At 41.2% G+C, this 20,909-nt stretch overlaps 2 protein-coding genes across 3 annotated transcripts in view; one reads left to right on the forward strand and one right to left on the reverse strand.

The window, feature by feature from the left end:
* Nucleotides 1-71: 71 nt before the first annotated feature.
* Nucleotides 72-15,316, reverse strand: map3k19 (mitogen-activated protein kinase kinase kinase 19). Its single transcript, XM_063500265.1, has 17 exons — nucleotides 15,177-15,316; nucleotides 12,389-12,521; nucleotides 11,766-11,960; nucleotides 9,789-9,949; nucleotides 9,510-9,625; nucleotides 7,874-8,034; nucleotides 7,443-7,503; nucleotides 6,486-6,573; nucleotides 5,649-5,777; nucleotides 5,333-5,487; nucleotides 5,228-5,262; nucleotides 2,889-5,111; nucleotides 1,959-2,063; nucleotides 1,462-1,700; nucleotides 1,100-1,352; nucleotides 775-983; nucleotides 72-402 (listed from the first exon to the last, which is right to left on the reverse strand). Exons 1-17 carry the CDS (start codon nucleotides 15,314-15,316, stop codon nucleotides 333-335), a joined length of 4,473 nt encoding a protein of 1,490 aa, XP_063356335.1. The 3' UTR covers nucleotides 72-332.
* Nucleotides 15,317-15,765: 449 nt separating this feature from the next.
* Nucleotides 15,766-20,909, forward strand: part of ramp1 (receptor activity modifying protein 1) — a 64,129-nt gene continuing 58,985 nt past the window's right edge. For both annotated transcript variants that reach the window (XM_063498449.1, XM_063498450.1), the window contains exon 1: nucleotides 15,766-16,341. In XM_063498449.1, the coding sequence (XP_063354519.1) occupies nucleotides 16,284-16,341 (58 nt within the window). In that variant the 5' untranslated portion in view covers nucleotides 15,766-16,283. The remainder of the gene's footprint in view (nucleotides 16,342-20,909) is intronic.

Consider the following 20,909-nt stretch of genomic DNA (forward strand, 5'->3'; position numbering starts at 1 on the left):
GTTGGACTTAAGTATAGATGATGCATTTTCTTTTTATTAGAACTTAAAATACCATAAAAACTAAATGGCACATGTATGAGGAAGGAAAAATCCTACATGTAATTCACATTTTATAGATCATATCACTGTATACAAAAGTGCTTCTCATAACTGTTTATTTTTTTCCTTCATCCTGCCCATCATTGGCACTACTGCTATAGTGCTGAATAGATAGTAAGCTCTCACAGGGTCACAAAAGACCATTTGATGTTTTGAGTTGTATAAATCAAACTCAGTGAAATCTTTTAATTTGAAAACACAGTCCTGTCTGATCGCGGTGCATATTTCCTCTTTCACATCACATTTGTGGGGATGAATGAATGCTTCAGCAGCTGGGCAGCTGATGGACGTAGCTTCTGGTCACTAGAGAGACAATGAAATTAGATCAAAATACACGAAATAAAAGATGCAATGCCTTCTGCACGTAACCACAGACTGCACATAATAAATGGACAACATGCCCACCATGTTGAAACCTCTGCACAAGATACCTTAAATTTTAGGCACGTTTCAAACCATTAATGTCACCTTACACTGAAATAGTTAAAAAATAAAATAAAAACAGTCAAGTATATAGACACACAGTGGATTTCTGCTTCTGTGTTAGACCTACACAGTATCACCACGTCTCATACCTGCTTGATATAGTAAATCTGAAATTGTTTTGGCATGCAACTGAGCTTGTGAAATAAATTAATACATTTTTAGAACAAAAATCTTTGCACTACATCTCACCTTGTCAAGCAGATTTTTACAAAATCCTTTGCATTTTCTGAGAAACTGTCTGGTAAGGAAGGCATCAACCCTCTCTGAGCCCCAATGTAGAACAAGGCAGCCATCTTGTCCATGTGTGCCAGCGGTGGTTTCCCTGTGGCCATTTCAAACACCGTGCACCCCACACTCCATATGTCTGACTTTCTCCCATATCCCGTTTCATTGAGAATCTGAAGTAAGAAGACAGAAATGTCTAAAAAGTAAAGTTGAGGTCTCATGGCAGCGTAAATGTTTGCAGATTATTGATTTTTAAATTTTTTTTTTTAATGACTGAACTCCAGTGTACCTCTGGTGCCATCCAGTAAGGCGTGCCATGGACAGACTTGAGCAGGTCGACACTGTTGCAAGTTGTGTGCTGCATACAACTTAGACGACGTGCACATCCAAAGTCTATGAGTTTGATGACACCAGTTGGCATTAGCATGACATTGTTTCCCTTCAAGTCTCGATGAATCACCCTGTTCACGTGAAGGTAAGCCACCCCTTCCAGGATCTGTTGAGTGTACAGAGCCAGGACTCGCTCTGGCAGTGGACCAAATCTGAGGGCATCAGATAATAACTTGTACTCGGGGCTCTTGTGAAGAACAGTTATTTTGCCAGAAGTGATAGCTCTGGGGCTCAAAAACAGACAAAATATTTCAGACTAACCTGTGAATGATGCTTGCAATGGAGCCTCCTGGGATATACTCCATGAAGATGGAAACCACATGCTGCTGAAGCGAGGTACCCAGGAAGCCAACAATGTTGATGTGTCTGAGGGTTTTAAGCAACTCCACCTCCCCCTGCAGACGACTGTATTCTTTATTTGCGGCATCAGCGTCCGAGGAATCGAGGATCACCTGCTTCACAGCTATTAGCTGACCCTGGCTGGTCAGGCCACAGTACACCTGGTAATGTGAGGCAATAAGACCTGCTGTTGTAAATGATTTTGGTTTTTCTGGAATATTCTGGAGTGCATGTTTTAATAAATGAAAAGCAAATTTTCATGTCAGAGAAAATGTCAAAGAAGGTCAACTCTAGTAGTTCATTTAGTCCAAAATGAACACACAGTGGCAAAAGTAGGTAATTCTGAGTAATTTAACAATTTTTGGCTCAGTTCTTGTTCAGTTTTTTTGCTATGTGCTATCAAAGGTTAGGATACATACTGTGCCATAGGCGCCCCTGCCAAGTACTTCACCCTTTCTCCATGTGACGGTGTCATCCAAGACCAACCCAGAGCCAAGCACAGTGCCACTGCCTCTTGAAGCAGTCTTCAATAAAAGGCACATAATGATAATTACACTACAAGAAAGCGTTATCACAGTGACTGAACTCAATTATCAGCTCATTCAACAATTTGTTATGCATTAGTAATGCTTCAGTTTTAAATATGATCAGTTTATCTTTATTAAATGGGTTATGTACCACAGGCTTTAAAGGCAATGTTAATTAAACCATTACTTAAACCTTTTACTTGATCCCCCTGTCTTAGTTAACTGCAGGCCAATGTTTAACCTTCATTTAATTAAATTTTTTTTGAAAGAGTAGTTGTAAAACAGCTGGGTGATCTTCTGCAAAAGGATGATTATTAGAATAGTTTCAGTCAAGATTTAGAGTTGACCATAGCACAGAAATAGCACTAATGAATGCAATGTTATTCTGTCAGGACAAAAAAAAGGTAAGCAGTGCTTGCCCAGTGAAATCTAACAGCAGACATAACACCAAACTGAAAGTAATCCCTCTCCTGCCATCACAAACAGCATCTGCTTGAATGTGTTCTTGTTTGTTTCACATTTACCAGTTCTGTTTGCATTGCTTATTCTCTAATACGTATTATGCAAATTACACATACATTCCTGTTTCAAGAGTCCTGGGAGAATCACAGTGCTTAATTAACATAAGGTACGTATACCCCGTGTCCAGTTCTGCATGTACTCTCCGCTGCTCCACTTCTTTTTAGAATAAACAATCTAACGGGCATCTCTTTTCCAGACCCTGATTCTCTAACCAGAATTGAAAACCTTATTGTTTCCTCCTCAACCAGCAGTATTTATTGGTAGATAAAGATTTGACAGTTTGACTTCCGAAACGGTTACCTCGGAAAACATATTTAGTCCCATGACACGATCATCTTCTCTGCTGGATTCCTGGTTGCTCTTTTCCTTATTTGGATTAAGTGGGCCTATAGATGCATCCCTCTCATCCAAAGAGATCAGTTCCTCTGCCAGACACTGCAGCAGATCGTCTGTAAGTGGCCCGTCACCTGCTTCATCCAGAAACTTCTGGTAAACAAGAGACGTAATTGTGTAGCTGTTGCTACTTGAAGATGTCCATGTGTCCATCTTTGGCCGATGAGGACGTTGTGATAACACGGGCTCTGGAAGTGGTCTGTTTTGATTTCCTGTTAATGAACTTACTGTTGTGTCTTGAATATTTTTGTGTGTGTGACTGAAATCTGCACCATGAGAGGCAGATTTTGGTGTAGTGAGAGTGCTGTCATCATCACATTTGATCGTTTCAGAGTCATGTGTAGGAAAGGTCTCTTCTATTGTAGACAGGTGACTTTCACCCTTGTCTTGACAAATGTTGACACCTTTGTTAAGAACTACCTCAGTGTCTAGTTGAGGATTATTTTGCCCTTTGTGGATGCCCTTCCTGACAGGTGTGATTGGAGTTTTTATCCTGGACGGCACAGGCTTTGCTTTGCTTTTAGCTGAAACCACTGTTGTCTCAGCTGGGCTTCTCTTCGGCTTACTGTGTGCTGATTTCAGTTGCCTGTGTTTTGCTTTATGGCCCTGTTGTGTCTTCTTAGGTGGAGCACACTGGGGTGGGCTTCTCTCGTTTAGTTTCTCACAGGTGTGGGGAACTCTGAGGTTTTCATAGACAGGACCGGCAAACATCTCATAGATGGCTGGCCCTTCTTGACTCTGACTCTGTATCTGCTGAAACATATCCTTGTAGGTGATGAGGTCAACGGCAGATTTAGACCTTGGTGTTTCCTCTACACAGGGTTTTCTCAGCTGCTGGGCACTTCTCAGCTCCCTCCCTTGTGCGTGCTGTTGAGTAGTGACAGGATGTATTATTTTGCTCTGTGCATAATCAATAACCTTCTTCCGTGGCGATGGAGTGCCAGAATTAGAGTGAGCACCTTTTGATTTCATTTTTGATTTGGCTTTAGTTACAGTACCCCCTCTGCTACCAGTTTGCTCAGGACTTTTCCTGGTTTTATCTTTGACCTGAGTATTCAGCAAGGAGTACTTAAAGTTGCTTTTGGATTTATTCCGATTTAAAATGCTTCTGTCTTTATGTGCTAGTATGTTGAAAGGCCGCTTAGTGTGATTGCTTGTTCTCAGTTCAAAGTTCACATTGGTTCTTTTCTCCTTATCCTGTGTAAGCTTCTCATCTTTCTTGTGATCTCCATCGTTCTGATGAATGTTTTCAGGTGAAGTACAAATTTGAATATTCCCCACAGCAGCACTGGGATTTAACGTTTCATCTACTGGACTGCAAACAAATGTTTTGTCTACCTGGTGTTCTTCATCACAGGAATACTTCATTATTGTTTTTTCTGTCTGTTTCACATTCCTCAATTCATGTAGATCATTATTCACATTAAATAGAACTCCGTGGATAATCTCAGTCCCGGGTTCAGAAGTGTTCCCCACGTTGTTCTTCTCGTCCTTTGACTCAGATGTGAAAACTATTACATTATTCAAAATGCCTTCATCCTGAGTCAGAGTGTCTCCATTTTTTGCAGAGTCATATGCTTTTGATGACTCGCTGTCAGCACACTCTTTTGTAATATTCATACGGCTCACTTTGCCTTCATTCTGAGAGTTCAAAGCTATTTCACTGTTGTGAAGATCACTTGTATGATTGATAAGGTCTTCCTTCAGGCTATGTCCTGATCTGCAGATCAGCGGAACATGACTAATCTTTGACTGAACTTTAAAATGCAGTGCTGTCTTCCCAGTCCTATCAGCCTCAGCGGTGCTCGCATCCTTTGGAAGCTCCAACATCCTGTCGTGACTGACAGTCAGATATGCATCTTGATCCCTGTCAGCGTCCTCATCCTCTAAATCGACTGAGCTGTGGCTGCTGCTGGACCCGCTCTCCTCACTGCCAGCCTTCGTTGTTGAAGGGTCAATGCATGAGCTGCCCCAGGACAGTCTCTCTCTTTTCAACCTGGTCCTTGTAGAAATAGGGCTCTGACTGATGGGCTTCAGGGGAACATGTTGCTTTAGTACAGGCAGAGCGGTGCCGTCTCTGAAGCGTTTGTCCAGGGGTGCCAAGAGTTTAGGTGTTCGGGGCAGGAGACCCTGTAGAAACCCGTGGCAAATTAATAATACAGGAATTATTCATTATAAAAACATTATGTGGATGAAAAAGAAATGAAAGTATTGGGGAAAATAGAAGGATTGTGGTTAAAACGTACCTTTTGTTCATTTATAGTATGATGAGAACCCAACCCTGCAGATAGAAAGAGATGTAACCATCAAACGTCATCAGTGAAATATAATGTGTAATGCAGAGTACATACGGGTCTGGATGTGTGCTCTGGCCTGCATCATAGTGTTTGGACAGAGCAGAGGTTCCATGATGCTGGGAGCCGATTGGCTGAGCGGACTGGGCTCTGCCACAGACAACAAGTGGGAGGGTGGCGATGCAGCAACCACACTTCTTGTTCTTCGTCTCCTGAAAAAACGAAGAAGCAATATTTAGTTTTTGTGAGTGCCAGTGATTTGTTAAACTTTTTCTTGTCAGCACTGCTGCACCTGCTTCTCTTCATCTGTGATGGTAACAAGTAGCGTAACGAGTTAGCTATCTGCTGCTTGATAGTTCATGTGTATGTATACCTGTGTGGTGGGGGTACTGGCTGGCAGGGGCTTCTCACACTCAGCAAGCCAGACGACAGAGGATGGTCTGCATGGCCCCGGTGTCTGCTGTTGTTGCTCTTGTTCAAACTGGGCAGAGACACACCTCGACTGAGGAAAAGAGTGGAAAACCCTTTATGGTTGTCATGGAGAAACTGGCATTATTATTTGTGGACACACTATAATGTCTGAACTGAGAAATTATAAAGAAGAACATTAATGAAAGAAATGTACAGATGCATTTGAAGTTTGTTTTGTTTCAAACTGCATGTAAAGCCTCACTTTGCTCACATTTCTCTCTATTTCTGGAAGCTGACGCTATGAAAGGAGAGACCGGCTTAAAGACCTTTGTTCTCCTTGGAGAGCTTGGACTTGATTCAGTGGTGAGAGCTGCTCATAACAGACAATGGGCTGATTCACCAAAGCCCCCTCTCCCCCTGTTCCTAACCTGTTTGGCTAGAACAGGTTGTCCTCTGGACACGGTGACAGGTGCCTGTGCGCAGATCTGTGGGTGTAACCAGACACTTTTCTACTGTTGGTGTTAAAGGACGGGGGATTTGTTGACCAGCCCATTGAGAGTGTATGCTGTATATACAGGACTGTGTGTTATAGCTGCAGGGTGTTACCTGTACACATCAAAGATGTTTGTCTGTACACAACAGTCTGTGGTTACCTATAAACAGATGCTGATGTGTTCACAGGAGTCAGCGCAGGATCACCAGCTTGTAAATTATATTCTTATCCTTGTACAGTGAATGCACACTTAAAAAGACTGCACATGAAAATGTGCGTGAGAGAGAGAGATTTTAGCGTGCCCACCTGCCTCCCCTGCCTGCCTCCTGATAGGCTTCCCTCATGTCTATCAGTGTTTCCATGGCTTCTTGGGAACAGGGGGGGATCCCCTTATCTGCTCCGGACACACACAAACACACAGCGTAACACCCGTTCATCAAATGTCATTTTTATTCTTTCAGTCTTCGTAGTAAAATGCTGAGCCGAAACTCATTCACGTACCATCCAAACAGTCTGTCAGTGGTACAAAAACAGAAAAGCTACATTGTACCTCCTGTAACAGTCAGCAGGAAAAGAGTTTTCTAACTCTACAAAGAGCCTTGATAACCATACAAACAAACAAGTTAAACTTGGTAAGTTCACACTTACTATTTTTCTACATTAAATGTACAGCAGCACAGCGTTCATATTTACCGCACTAATGCTCATCACAGAGGAAATAATAGGTTTTACCTGTTTCTGAGCCTGTTGGTCTCTGATCCCATGATGAGGCCACTTTAAAGAATTATTTTTTAAACTATCACTTCTCTATCCGGCTTTCTTGGTCAGTAGTTTCTTTCTCTCACTGTAGTCGAAATGCTTTTGGTGTCCTGTCTAACATCCTCGCTTTCCCTCTGTGGTGTCCAAACCACGCCGCCTGGGGTTGAGTACGAGACCACTCCTATCTAGTCACACCCTCCCAACCCCCTCCTTTTAGAAGGTGATTTGATCTCCTGGCCTATTTGGGATGCTGATTATGTTCCTTTTTCAAAATCTGAAGCATTAGCTGCCATCCAGGACCCGTGAACTGAGAGGCATTTTTATTGCAAGTTAATGTTAACTTTGTCTTTAACCCTTTTGACCTCTTAGGTTAAAAGGTTAGGTTAACTAGGGCACAATTTTAGTCCAATCTAATAAGTCCACAAAAGGAATGCCGCTTCATTTTCACTAAACACTTCAAGTAAACATGGCTAAAACCTCTGAAGTCCTTGAAAGCTCCCTTACCTTGGTTCAGGTCTTTATGATGGTCAGATAGAGGGGGGCTCCCTGGAGACTCTGGAACTTCCTGGAACCAAGAACAAAGGTGAGGTCGTCAATACCTGTGTGTAATATGTGTGGCTGTAGAATACATACATACACTACAAATCTTCCCTGTAAACCACCTGCTGTTCTCCTCCAGCTAACCAGCTGTCTGCTCATCTACTTTTCCTATAAGAACACCCACAATACAGCAGTATGGCAGTACGGTGTCAGCTACACAGAGCACGTGCACACACACACACACACACGTATACACTCAAACAGAGAGCCAATTACTGGTCCATATATTTGTCTTCTGGGTGACCACACTGCCGTCTCTCTGTGTGTTTGTTAACTGAACTGACTGCACTGAAAAACACACAGCTTGCTGGTCACACTGCAGATGTAAAACTCACCCTGGTGTGGCTGTATTGAAGAAAGTGATCTTGGTGGGTTGGTGTCCTTGTGGGTGAGGCTGTTATCAACTGGTTAGGATAAAAGCTCTCAATGTCCAACTCTCCGTCTGAATCTCCAAACTCTGAGACCAAATCCCGTGTTTGTGAAATAGGAATGGCATCTACACAAAACCAGGAAAAGAAAGAAGTAGTAAAGTGTAAAGTATAATAAGTCCACTTTTTTTCTTCCTGCAGAAATCCTGCAAATCCCTGTTTGGGGCCACACTCCTGGGGTCGGGGTGCAGGGGTCTGATAGGTCTGATAGGTTAGAAACAGTAAAAGAAAAAGGAAAAAAAGCTATTTTTAATTTTGGCTTAAACAATGTTTTCATCCATATTGATCCATGCTCTCTCTGTCACATGGTTTCAGTTTGTTGACGCAGACTCGGACACATGTAAAGGCTCTTAGTAAAGCGCTCCCTCACACATTAACAAACAAGTCTTTCTTATACCCACATGAGTGCACGCTTTGAGTGCAAGTGCAGACGTTTTACTGTGAAAAACAGGATTATGAATGAATGTGGTATGCCGGTTATTTGTATCCATATAAGAAAGCCAGAAAGATCAAGAACGGAGAATTTGAGGCTTTATACTTCGTACATTAGCACATGCTTACTTTAGATTCATTTTAATAAGTTTAATAAGTAGCTGATCAATTAAACACTAACCAAAGTAAAGACCATGAAATGAGCAAATAACTCACTCGACAATAAGAGTACTCTAATATAATCTACAGGCAGTGTCACAAAATAAGAAACAGGGATATCAGCTGATTTGGTTTATAATCTGCAGATTGAAGTCATCCATTGTGATGTTACAGAACAAACAGCATACACTCACACCCCAGAGCGCCATAGTGCTGGACAACAGTGTTAAAGTGCAGGGCTTGTAGACAGGATCATTTACATTTTACAGAAACCTTTACAAACTGCATGACATGATCCGATTTGTGATCGTTCTGAAAGAGCATGAAATGATACTCCTTGCTTTTCCAAAGAAGATTAAAAACACTGTTGAAATAAGGAATTTCATGATTTTCACACAACTGAGCAGGGACGTTTATTTCCTTTGAACCTTTTTATTGTCCCTTTACCTCCTTTTTTGGTCTCCATTGACTTTGGGAGGAACATCTGTCTCTTTAGGAACTGCTGATGTTCTGATCCTGTGAATCCTGTGAGCTGTGGGATGGGGCCTCCATGCCATGGTTTACACGGGTTAAGGGAAATCCTGTGTATGTTACTGATGGAGTTTGAAAGATTGGTCAGTTTTTCATATCTCTAAAGCTGTTCCTGAGCAGTTTGTGTGGTATGGAGGAGACCGCTGCCATCGGGGATGCTGTAGCTATGGAGATTGTGTGAGGACTGCAACACTGTAGGTGGGAGGTGAATGCCAAGGCCCAATGATTTCCAGCAGGACTTGCCATTATGACAAAATCATCAGTGGCATTCAGTTCACCTGGTCGGGGTGATCAGTTTAGTGCCAATTAAAGAGAACTTGTTGGTGAAACAGCTGCTGGCTGAATCTGACGATGAACACTGATTGCAAAGAGTGAGACAAACGAGGTTAAGGTGTGTGTGTGTGTGTGTGTGTGTGTGTACCTTTTTGACTTAGCGCCTCCATCAGAACATGGATGATGTCTTCTGTCAGAAAGCTGTTGGTATTAGCAGCGTAGTGGAGAGCAGAGCAGCCGTTATGGTCTCGTACCATCAGATCACTGATGAAGTTAAAAGACAGATGAAACAAGTCTCAGTACATTTTTTACACTTCTAGTGAACTTTACATATTTAAAACGCAAATCAGCATGTTGCTCAATGCCAAAAGGCTTTAATGTTACCTATCTACTGTATAAATATGAGCATGTATTTGTGCTTTCTTACGCAGAAACTCCCAGCAGTTCCTTGATAACCTCCATGGGTTTGTGCTCCCATGGCAAATGTGCTCCTAAGTCTTCAAACAGGTCAATGTCCCTGACAGCAAGCATCACAGCTGTCACACCGTCGCTGTTTGGAACATTCACATCCAGCCCGTCGGTCTGAAGCTGACACGTGCAAACACACACAAACACAAACACGGGGGGAAAAAATTCCAAATTAAACTGCTGAGCTAACAAGCATCACACTTTAGTGTCATCCATTTCCACCATTAGATGTTACTGGCCTCAATGTGTGTGTGAATTAGTTATTGTAAAGCAGTCCAATGGTACTAGTCAGCCAACAGACACTTCTTCACAGCTATGGGAGAATTAATTTGATGCTTTATAGGGAACTAAACACTAATGAAGATCTGTTTTCTCCTCGTCGTCCTTCCATTTTCTCATGTAGTCACCTCATGCAACATTTGATCACTTTTCCCATCCAGAGCCAATCAGCCCCAGTCCCTGTTCTATAAATGCATTGTGTTCATATTCAGACTCTGTTGTGCAACCCTCTTTCTCCCCATCTCTGTCTCATCAAGGTTGTCCATGTTATCTAATTCAAAATATTCATCAACCATCTGCTTTCTCCGCTCCAGCCTTTTAGACTCTGTATCTCCTACATTTGTCTCAGATAATGCTCCACAAAAACATTTCATCTTGCATGTTCACATTTTTTAAACAAATTTTGGCCTTTTGTTCCAAATGATCTCTCTTTATTAAAACTGCACACAGAGTAACAAAGTGCTGCAGTGTGAAATGAGGCCATGAGGCTCAGACCTTACCCTGCATTCAATGAGCTGTACTCTGTGCTGGAAATGTTTGTAACAAGTTAAAGTTTTGGAAAAATGAACTACATAGGCAGCGACAGACTGACGTTTTAAATATAAAAGAATCTTGCATATGAAATACCCCAAACACCTGTGTGCTTCATAAATAAATAACCAAGGTGATATATGTAAGTTATTAGTTCATTCAGTTTATGTTTAACTCATAAATAAATAAATAAAAAACCTGCGTATCAGCAAAGTACTCAGCTGTCAGCATACCCAAACAGTGTGGGCTATTTCCAGTCATTTTACAAAAGCACCTGAGCGTCAGTATCACATTTCCAGATACACAAAGTCACCAAAAGACACACTAACAATGGGAGGCCTCTTTGCTGCTCTGAGCTGGTTATAATTCAGGAATGCATTTGGAAATGCCAAATTAAATGTGCCTTATTATTACATTACAATATTACATATATATTTTCTCATGATTTTAGAGGTTTAACAACATTTTCAGTCTCAGAATCAAAACTCTTTTTGGTTCAACCACCGTTTAATCCAACGATGGCAAACTCATTTCAGTTGTGGGCCACGTGCAGCTCACTTTGATCAGAGGAGGGCTGGACCAGTGAAACTCCCCCTTTGTGCCAGTGTTGACGTCACATGTTTAAAATCCCTGAAATAGCTTAATATAAGAAAAAGAAGTGCACTTTAAACAGTATGTCTCTGTTTTTTTACATGATAAATGTAAAATCTAAATATATTTATTTATTTGTTCATTTTTATTGTATTTTTTTTTACTGTGAACCCATTAAAAAGATTCTACAGTAGATGAAAAATCTGAAACGTGTGTGTCATTTAATTGTTTATCTGTTACTTAATTACTTTGGTGTCGCGTGAGTGGCTATGGGGCGGTCCTTATTAATACAAAAAGCTTATATAAAATAAACTAAAATAAACCAAAATCTATGTCATCCTTTACATTTTCCAAAGCCACACAGTGCGCAACAACTGGATGTGTTTTTGTAATGAGAGAAGATTGTTGCCCTTGTTGTGTTGTCTTTACTCATCTGGGAAATCCTCTGACTCTCAGATGGGAGTGTGTGTGTGTGTGTGTGTGTGTGTGTGTGTGTGTGTGTGCGCGTGTGTGTGTGTGTGTGAAGTGAGCTTACCAGCAGGTGCTGTAAGGAGTGCAGGTCTCCCTGCCAGGCAGCCTGCAGTAGCTGCGCCTGGGGGGGCAGATGAGGCCTTGACATCCACCTCACCATTTTTTCCCGCAGCTCCGGCGGACTTACGTGGAACGCTGTCTGCTGGCTGAAGTTGCACAAGGTCAGGTCAGCATCAGTCCTCAGGAGCTGCTGAACCACCTGTTAAACCCACCACATAAAACACCTGAAACATCTAAAAAAATGTGAAGCGTAGATGTGTCATTTCTGTCAGTAAAAGGACTGTTGTTGCTCATTTTAGTGTAAACACCTTGTGTTTGGGTGTATTTTAAGAAAACATAAGTTTGAGTCATAATTGGAGAGTTTCTCTCCAGACAAGCTTGTTTTGAATGTCTCCCCAAGAGGATGCAGAGGAGCTATGTTAAAAAAAAGTCGCATAATCTCATGTGATCACGGCACATTGTTGTTATTGAAAGGAAAAGTACGACGTGTTACGTGACAGAAACTGGTTTCATCTACCCAATCAATCATATCCATCTGGAGTAGCCAGGTTACCAAAGCGGAAGCATGGTTACAATAGACATGTACTTGCCAAACTCTCTCTACCACACACATGCACACGCCGTTACCTCGCTCATGGCACCGCGGCAGGCAGCGATAAGGGGAGTGCATCCTTGTTCCTTGTCTTCCTTCAGCTCTTCTTTCTGCACCCCATCATCAGTCTCGCCCTTCTTACACCCTTTCACCATCTCCCAGTCAGACCTGTGTGAACACGAGCCAAAGAAAAGCACAGTGTCTGAGCTGTGAGTCAGAGCAGACTGCTACTTTCATCGTTATTTAGAGAAAAAAACGAGGTGGAGAAATTATTGTAAACACACCACTGATAGATATTACCAAGCACTTTCAGCTAGATGTCTTTGGCAGTCTCTGTGTCTGTGTGATTATTAGTGTGACATTAACCTTGTGATGTAAGTCTCTAGTGATCTAGTGCTCCCTGCAGAGACTAGACTCAGGGCAGAGTATGAAATATTATGTCTCATCATTACTGCTAGCGATACACATCTTAGTGCATTATGGTACTACATAAACGCAGAGTTTATGGCGCTAAATAATAATATTTCAACTTGTGTTGATCTGGAAACACTTCTGTGTTTCTGTGTGGTTATGTGTCACCACGACAGGAAGAACAAAATAGCCCAAAGTCTCAGGACTGACTACTTCATGAACAAAAAGTGTGTTGTTTTTTTTAGTAAACCACCTCATTTGACCATGTTCGTGCATGCTAACACTCCCCCCTAATGTAATGTGAAATGATTTTATAAGTGTTTGAATATTTGTAAAGTAGAAATGTGTCTGTGAGGACTGAACTCCCTCTGGTTTAATGTTTGACAAAAGTAACAGTCAAAATGGATGAAGTGTCTAAAGCGAGTGCTAAGAGAAGGCTAATTTAAAAGTACAATAGAAAAAGTGCCTTGTACACATTTCCTGACATTAAATGGTTGTAAGTGGTGCTCATCTGTGTGAGCAGCTTTAAGGGAAGACGATGATAATTGGAGTAAAAAGCTGAAATGAACTATTCTTTACTTACTGTTGTTTCATTTGTCTGAATCCACTTGTATATCTTCTCAAACCTTCTGTGGACGTTTGATCAGCGAACCTTTGATCTTTTCAGCGCACTCTCCACTCTAGTGTTTCCTCCACTTTCCTCTGTTTTGTCCTGCATGCCTTCTGCCGTACGTTTACATTTGGTTACCTTGGAGACAGTCAGACAGACAAGCTGTGGCTTTAAATGCTTTCAGTTTGTTTGTTGCCTGATGCATCAAACCTAAGTGAAACCACGAATATGATTTCTGTCTAGTGTGCTCAACGCAGTTAGACTGTGCATGTAGTAATGTTTGCTTCTGTGCATGATCAGGCTTTGTTTTTGGAGAAGGGGAGTAATGCACAAGCAATCTTTTAACTCATCAAGCTCAACTAAACAACAGGGAGGCTGGAGAAACCTATAAGTGAGCACGATCATATATATCCAGCCTTTATATCCATAAATATGATACTGTATAATTAACATATTCTCTAAATGAGGCTTTAGGACGACTGCTTGTGCACACGGTGCTGTTTTAAACTCCAAACCTGCTCTTGTGTTGATGGGTTTTGCTGACATGGTTAAAACATGCTAGTCTTTACGGTCAGAGAGTACCTACGATTACAGCTGAATGTTCAGGTGTGAGCTTCCTTAATGACAGTCACACCAAACTGAGGTATAATTTAACGCTGTATTACTTCTCCACAGCAGTGTGAAAGTCGCTGTTTTTAACTTCTAGATGCAACTTTGTGTTGGTTTCAGTTTCAGCAGCAAACTGGATGGAACCATTAATTCCTCATTCCTCCTTCTTTCCTATTATTCTGTCATTTCTGTATCACAAATAAACAAGACAGATCAATAAGTGACTCTTAGGCCAGTCTGAGAAACTCTTCATTGTTCCTTTGAACTCTGACTTTGGTTCTGGTTAAGAGGGCTCGATGATATCTCTGGTAGTATTTGTCAGAGACCATATTCTGTGTCCTCTCACTTTGTTTTTGCAGAGTGTTTGCTCTGTGGTGTCATTTCCTCTGAACCTTTTCATTTCAGCTGAACAGATGGATCCGACTTTTTTTCCCCGAAATTAATGCATTTGACTCCAGTTGTCTCCTCTTTAAGTCCCTGCGCTGGCAGCACAGCAGTGGCGTTGTTGACCTTGTGTATAACTCTTTTTCTTCTGTTTTATCCTCCTGTCTGACCTTATCTGTGGAGCCCGCGGTGAGGGAATTGGGTCCTGACTCTGTCAGTGGGAGATGATTTGGCCAGTTTCAGGTTTCCTTTCAGTCGTGCCACTTTCTGAATTTAAATTGTCTCTGAACTTCTTCTGTAGTTCTGATATCATGATTTTACAAAGCCACACCTAAGGGAATGACATGAAGGCCTGTATAAATGCATATATGTGTCATCTTTAGACCTTTTGATGACATTTTGTTTTGACACTTTAAAATACATAATACATAAATGAAAAAAACAAACAAACAAAGAAAAAAACTTTCAGTAAATTTTAAAGTGCATTTCCACAGAATATGAAGTTTTAATAAATACATGAGTAGGTTTATGTTTCTGCAGCTTCTGAATATTATATTAATTAATGCTAAAGCTGCAAAGTAAAATCTGTTGCTTCTATTAATTTTATTTCTTTAAAAAAAATATTCTTACTTGTACATATTAAAACTTTATAGAAAAAAATACTGCAAATTAAACTATGCAACCACCTGAATCTGATAATAGCTATGAAAACAACTTAAAATGAAACAGTTTTTATCAATGCCTACATCTACACAAGAGGTGCAAATATACAATTACGGAGGAGAAAAATAAACAATTATATCACCAACTTTACCTCCTGAGGACTGGAGTTGTGATATTTGATGTAAATCGCTCTGTAACGCTCCATATGAACACTAGATGTCGCTGTTGGACAACTGCTCTGAACCCGTGCCACACTGGAATCCGTACTCGCTGCACCTGTCCCCATCGCGTCACCACAGGCGGATGCACAGTGAGTAGAATACAGTGAAGAGAATATAATTTTATATAGAATCACAAAACTATATATTTCTTGTTTTTTTGGACTTTAAAGTTTACTCCGTGTAGCGATGCAGCTTCTGCTGCAACAATAAAACACTTCAGATGGAACTCTGAACTCTGCAGACTCCTCTGTCTTTTAGTCGAGTTTCTATTTGCACCTGTTTATTTTCATGAGTTCTCTTCATAGTTTTTGATCATTTAGGTTCGCTGTCCTCTATAACTTTTTATTTTTATTTTTTATTATTATTTGTATGTATCGTTTATTTAAAGTAATAGATATACATTTTACAGACTTCTGGGCTCTCTAATTTATCCGAGTAACCAATCAAAGAGTGAGAAAAGAAGTCCAGCGCCCTCCCCCTCCCTCCGCTCTTCCAAATCAGCCCCGCTCCCCCTTCCTGCACTGTTTGGGTCTGTCCGGTGTCCCCGTCGCTAACCGGGACCTATGTCCTCGGGGGGAAGCAGTGAACCCTGACACAGTCGCTCAGCTCCACTGGTTCCATACTGGTGCGTCCCGTTGCGCACAAGAGCGCTTGAACCAAACACTGCACGCTTCCAGTGACGTTTTTCGGATTTCTTCAGACCTGTGGACGGCTTGTTGGAGAGAGAGTTGCAACTTTACGACTCATTATGTTTCACGTCTGGATGACTCGGTGACAGGAGGACTCGGGGGAGTTGAGGTAGCCTACAGCAGAAACAAGGAGCAGCCTCGGCTCTCCCCCGAGCGGTTTGCGCAGGGTGACACAGTAAAGCTTTTATTGGGGCTGATTGACCGTGCGGCCGGATTACATGGACTTCTTAAACAGCAGTTATTTATGATGCTACCAATTACTCATTGAGCTCTTGTTAGTTGCCGTTCCCTTCACTTCCTCGCTTCAAAACTTCAGTCAGTAGATCGTTTTGAGAGCGACAGGATGGGCTCGCAAACCTGCACAGCTCTGCAGAAACAGGCGCTCCTGTGGTTCGTTATAGGTGAGTCCCACACACTGTGGTTTAACGGATGCTCTTCTGATTAAAGCACTCGAATATTTCTGGGCTAAACTATGAGTTTTGTTTGAAAAATATCACAAAGAAGACCCTAAAAGGCGAAGAAATAGACGCATCATACCAGAACAGTGTAAAAGAAACGGGTTTGGATGCACTTCTGTTAAACAGAGTTCACTCGCCTTCTCTTCCAGAGCGAAAGAAGGACCAACCCTGTGTCATTCACGCTTTTCATTTACCACAGACATGTGAAGGAAAATAAGAAGTTTTTGTTTCCTTTCAACATAAAATACGAAATCATGCCAGCGTTTCTCAAACTGCTTTTAATTGTAATCGTTGATTGGAATATAAAACATTTCAAACAGTTTTATATCAATTATAGGACGAGTGTTTCTCATAACATGATATGAGATTTATTACTGGACTACTGGAGGCTGGGTGGTGTGTAAACACGATAATCTCTGTTTAAACTAAAGCATAGCAGCGATGTTGGGAAGTGGCATGTTTCTGGATGGATGTGCGCGCTGGAGACTGCAGTTGGCTGAAAACTTTCGTTCTTTTTATCAAAAAGAACGAAAGTTCACATCCAGAGAGTGAGACTTTAGTGAGATTAGTGAGAGTGAGGTTTACTAAAGTTTATAAACGGTTTAGATGTGCAGAATTGACTTTGTTTGGGCAGCTTTTCCTTTGTTTGGTTTGTTCTCAAATGATTAATAAATTTTTAACATAATAATTTTTAAAAAAAATATTTTTTTAAATCTCAATAATGCACTGAATAAAAGTGTATTCTCTACACAACAAATCTCACAAGTTATCTTTTTAATTGTGGTGACTGTTTGTTTGGATACTTATCAGCTAAAACAAAGATGAGCTCAGGCAGGACACTCTGCTCTTTCCTTTAAACACACAACAACACACACATGATATTTGCATAAAACAAAACACTGGCCAACACAGCAGAGAATGCAAAGCTGCAAATCTGACTCAAACACAACAGTGAATCCCACTTTTAGGTGTTACAGCGTGCTCATAACGAAGGAACGACACTGTTCTATTACTGTGTTCCATTCAGGGTATTTCTCTAAACCACTGTGACATGATCTGCTTCTGTAGTGGGCACAATTTATTTTACTTTCTTAATTAAAACCATTCCTTTTGGCTTCCCAACAATGTTTAGGTGGCTGATGGTATCAAATTAACATGCACGTGAATGCCAGGACCCAAGGTTTCCCTGCAGATTAGATTGTGACAGGATGATCGATGTTATTAATTTCACCTGTCGCCAGGTTTTAATGTTGTGCTTGGTCGTCGCATTTGCAGCTCTTTAAAGTTGTTGGTACAAACCTGTTGCTTGGTGAAGCGGCTCGCTTTGGAAACTTAAATAATCTTACCAAAGACAGCCACCGAGAGCCTAACCAGAGGTTTTCTGGTTAGGCTCTTGGTATGTGCCACTATGTTTGTCAAAACTAGTGCCTAAGATGGGTTTTTAAAAGTGTTTATATTTGATCTGAAAGGCCACACGTCCAAGCCGAGTGGAGAACAGGTTGTTGTACAATACAGTTGAGAGGTGATATTCTTCAAACAGGTGGGACGACTGTGCACGTATATTTTAAACAGTCTCTGCAGACAGACATTCGTGGAGTTGGACTCAGTTTTTCACAGGACCGGAAAGCTCAACAAACAGTTGTGTGTCAAAGAATTAGTGAACAGCTGCCGAGTTATGACACAAGTGTTGGTGTTAGCAGTTCTCAGAAATGGTTTGAAGAAGGCCTGGTGAGGTTCAGCATGGGGTTTAAGGGCGATCATGTGCAGCAGAATTAAGACATGAAGGAAAAGTGGGATGTACAAAGACGAGATATGCCCATCAAGAGCAAAATAACAATAAGCAGAGCCCTGTTAGAGGCAGAAAGATTATGGACATCTCATTCTGTATATGGATCACTTTTCCCCCTAACTTCGTTCTCCCTCTTTCTCGCTGAGAGCACTCACATGTTCACGGCACTCGTAATTTTAGACTTATCATCAGATTCAGCTGACATAGTCTCAGACATAATGCTAACCACTGAATGTTTCACCCTTAGCTGAACTGTAATATGAAACCTGTCTGCTAACCCTGAACTAAATATTTGACACTGTGGTCGCTGTCCCTTCCTTGGGTGTTTTGAAGCTATGAGCTTGTCAGTGGAAAAAGAAAATGAACATCTGCACAGCTGAAATACGCACTGGAAATGTATGCACGCTCAGACTGTGAGAGTCTAACAGCAGCATTCAGGCAAGCTTCCTCTACTCTTTGTCTTTTGTTTCCTGTAACTAATGCTCTGTGTAGGTGTTTTACAGAAAGAGAAAGTTATGAATCATCGCAGTACCGCTGAACTGCCACATTACTGCTCCACCACATTTCTGTCTAAAATGGGGATTTCGAAAGTTTTCCTCCCAAAACTCACTTTTGTTAATATCTAACAGAACACTTGGAAATGACAAATCAAAACAAACCCTGCCGTGGAACTCGCCACAATCATTTGTGTCATGACAGAAGCATTTATTTCTTTTAATTTTCCATGCTAGTTTTCTTTCACCAAAGAGTGCAGAATGGATGAAGGGGAAGGAGTCTGTCACTCGTTCAAAAAGGGCCTGGCACATAGAGAGAAGCTTTAATCTTCTCTCTCTGACGTGATCGTCTTTCATCTGACGGCTCAGGATTTGATTTGAATCCTTTCAAACATTTTGCACACAGAAGCAACTCAGTCACAGTGAAATGTGAAATGACAAAAGGTAAACACTTTATAGAACGACTCAGGGGGGAAAACGTCTCTGACAATTTGGCCATATTCACTGAATATTCTATAAACAATCAAAATGGTTGACACGGTTTACACAAACTGAAGTACGAAGCTCAGAGCGGATCAAAGAACGCCGCCTGTCAGGTCCCCGTAACCAAGATTGTGGGAGCTGCTCTCATAAATATGGGTCTCGGGCGAGTTTTTAATCGACTCTTCATCCAAAGTTAAATAAAATTATAATAGAGGAGAAGCCAGTTTTAATGAATTTCATTTTGGAGGCTTTATTCAGAATCAACTGGTCTTTCAGATTCATTTTGCTGGCCATTGCAACCGTTTCTCCTGCTGGCCACAGAGCGGTCCCAAGCCGAAGCTGCTATGAGACTTTAGCAGCACGAGTTAGCCAAAAATAATGGCTGTCTCTTTCCAAGCAGTTATTTGTTTACACAGTTTATTGGTGTTATTGTGTCCAGGCAACAAGCATACGTGGGAACGCCAAGGATACACAACATAAACAGTCCTGGGAACCATAATGGAGCTTTTTTATTTTCCACTCAAATGGTTGTAAAACGGAGGAAGATAAAATGGAACTGCGACACAGAAGCTGAAATAGATATGAACTCAACACTAATTTATTACCTCATAAAAATGATGAATGGAACATGACAATTGTTTGTGGTCGGATAACAACTCGCTTAAATCTTGTGGAACATTTGTGGCTCATCATGATTGCTAAACGCTGCAAACAATTTCAAATGTGTGCATGTGCTCTTTGTTTTGATAGTTTGCATATTTTGTTTTTAAATCTGAAAAGACTGTTTAAAAGTGATGCTGGGGATTGACCAGTCCATCTATACCAGGCAGGCAGCGCTAACATATAGACACAGACATCCATTTGCACCTGTGAGCAATTTAGCAATAAATAAATGACACGTTAACTGCAATAACCAGCAATAACCACTGTGCTGCCACATACTGTCCAGTCATTAAGCATAATTAATAAGACGGATATGCTAATTATGTAATTTTACTGATAGTAATTGATAGTACTGAAAAGCTAGTGGGGTGGCTGTAGCTCAGGAGGTAGAGCAGGTCATCTACTGGATGACCTGCTCTACCTCCAGGTCTGCATGCCAAATATCCTTGGGCAAGATAATAACCCTAAGTTCCTCTCCAATGCATGCATCCAAGTATGAAAGTTAGTAAGCACTTAAAATCATAAAAAAAAGTGAATGTGGCATGTTGTATTAAGCGCTTCGAGTGCTCTTTTGAGTAGAAAAACGCTCGATAAGAATCAGTCCATTTACCATTGTTTTAAGTATGAATTTGGCCTACAGCAGATGCAGATACTGATATCGTTTCTGTTTATGTATCATGTTTTTTAATAACTATTCCTCGTCTTGTGCCAAGAAAATAAAGAAATCTTCTTTCTACGCTGACGTGAACAACAGAATCGTCAACAGCTGACATTTCCAAATGCATCGTTGCTTGGCGATAGGCCCATATCGGTCAACAGAGCCAATATTGGCCAATAGCAACGTCCAGCCAAGTTATCAGTCTTCACTTAAACCCGACAGCTGGTATGAAGTGTTTGTGCTGATATGTGCTGCTGTGCGTGATGGTCCGAGCCGCCCTGTCATGTTCTTTTTAGAAAGATGAGGCTCTTTCCTGGCAAACCTTCCACATGAGTTATACTTGTTAAATTTTTAAAAATTGTGCTGTTTTTGAACTTTAACATTTAGCATGCTCGCTGTAACCTGTGGAGTCTGAGATGTGTTT

The sequence above is a fragment of the Pelmatolapia mariae genome, linkage group LG16_19 (assembly GCF_036321145.2).
Source record: "Pelmatolapia mariae isolate MD_Pm_ZW linkage group LG16_19, Pm_UMD_F_2, whole genome shotgun sequence".
Taxonomy (NCBI): Eukaryota; Metazoa; Chordata; class Actinopteri; order Cichliformes; family Cichlidae; genus Pelmatolapia; species Pelmatolapia mariae.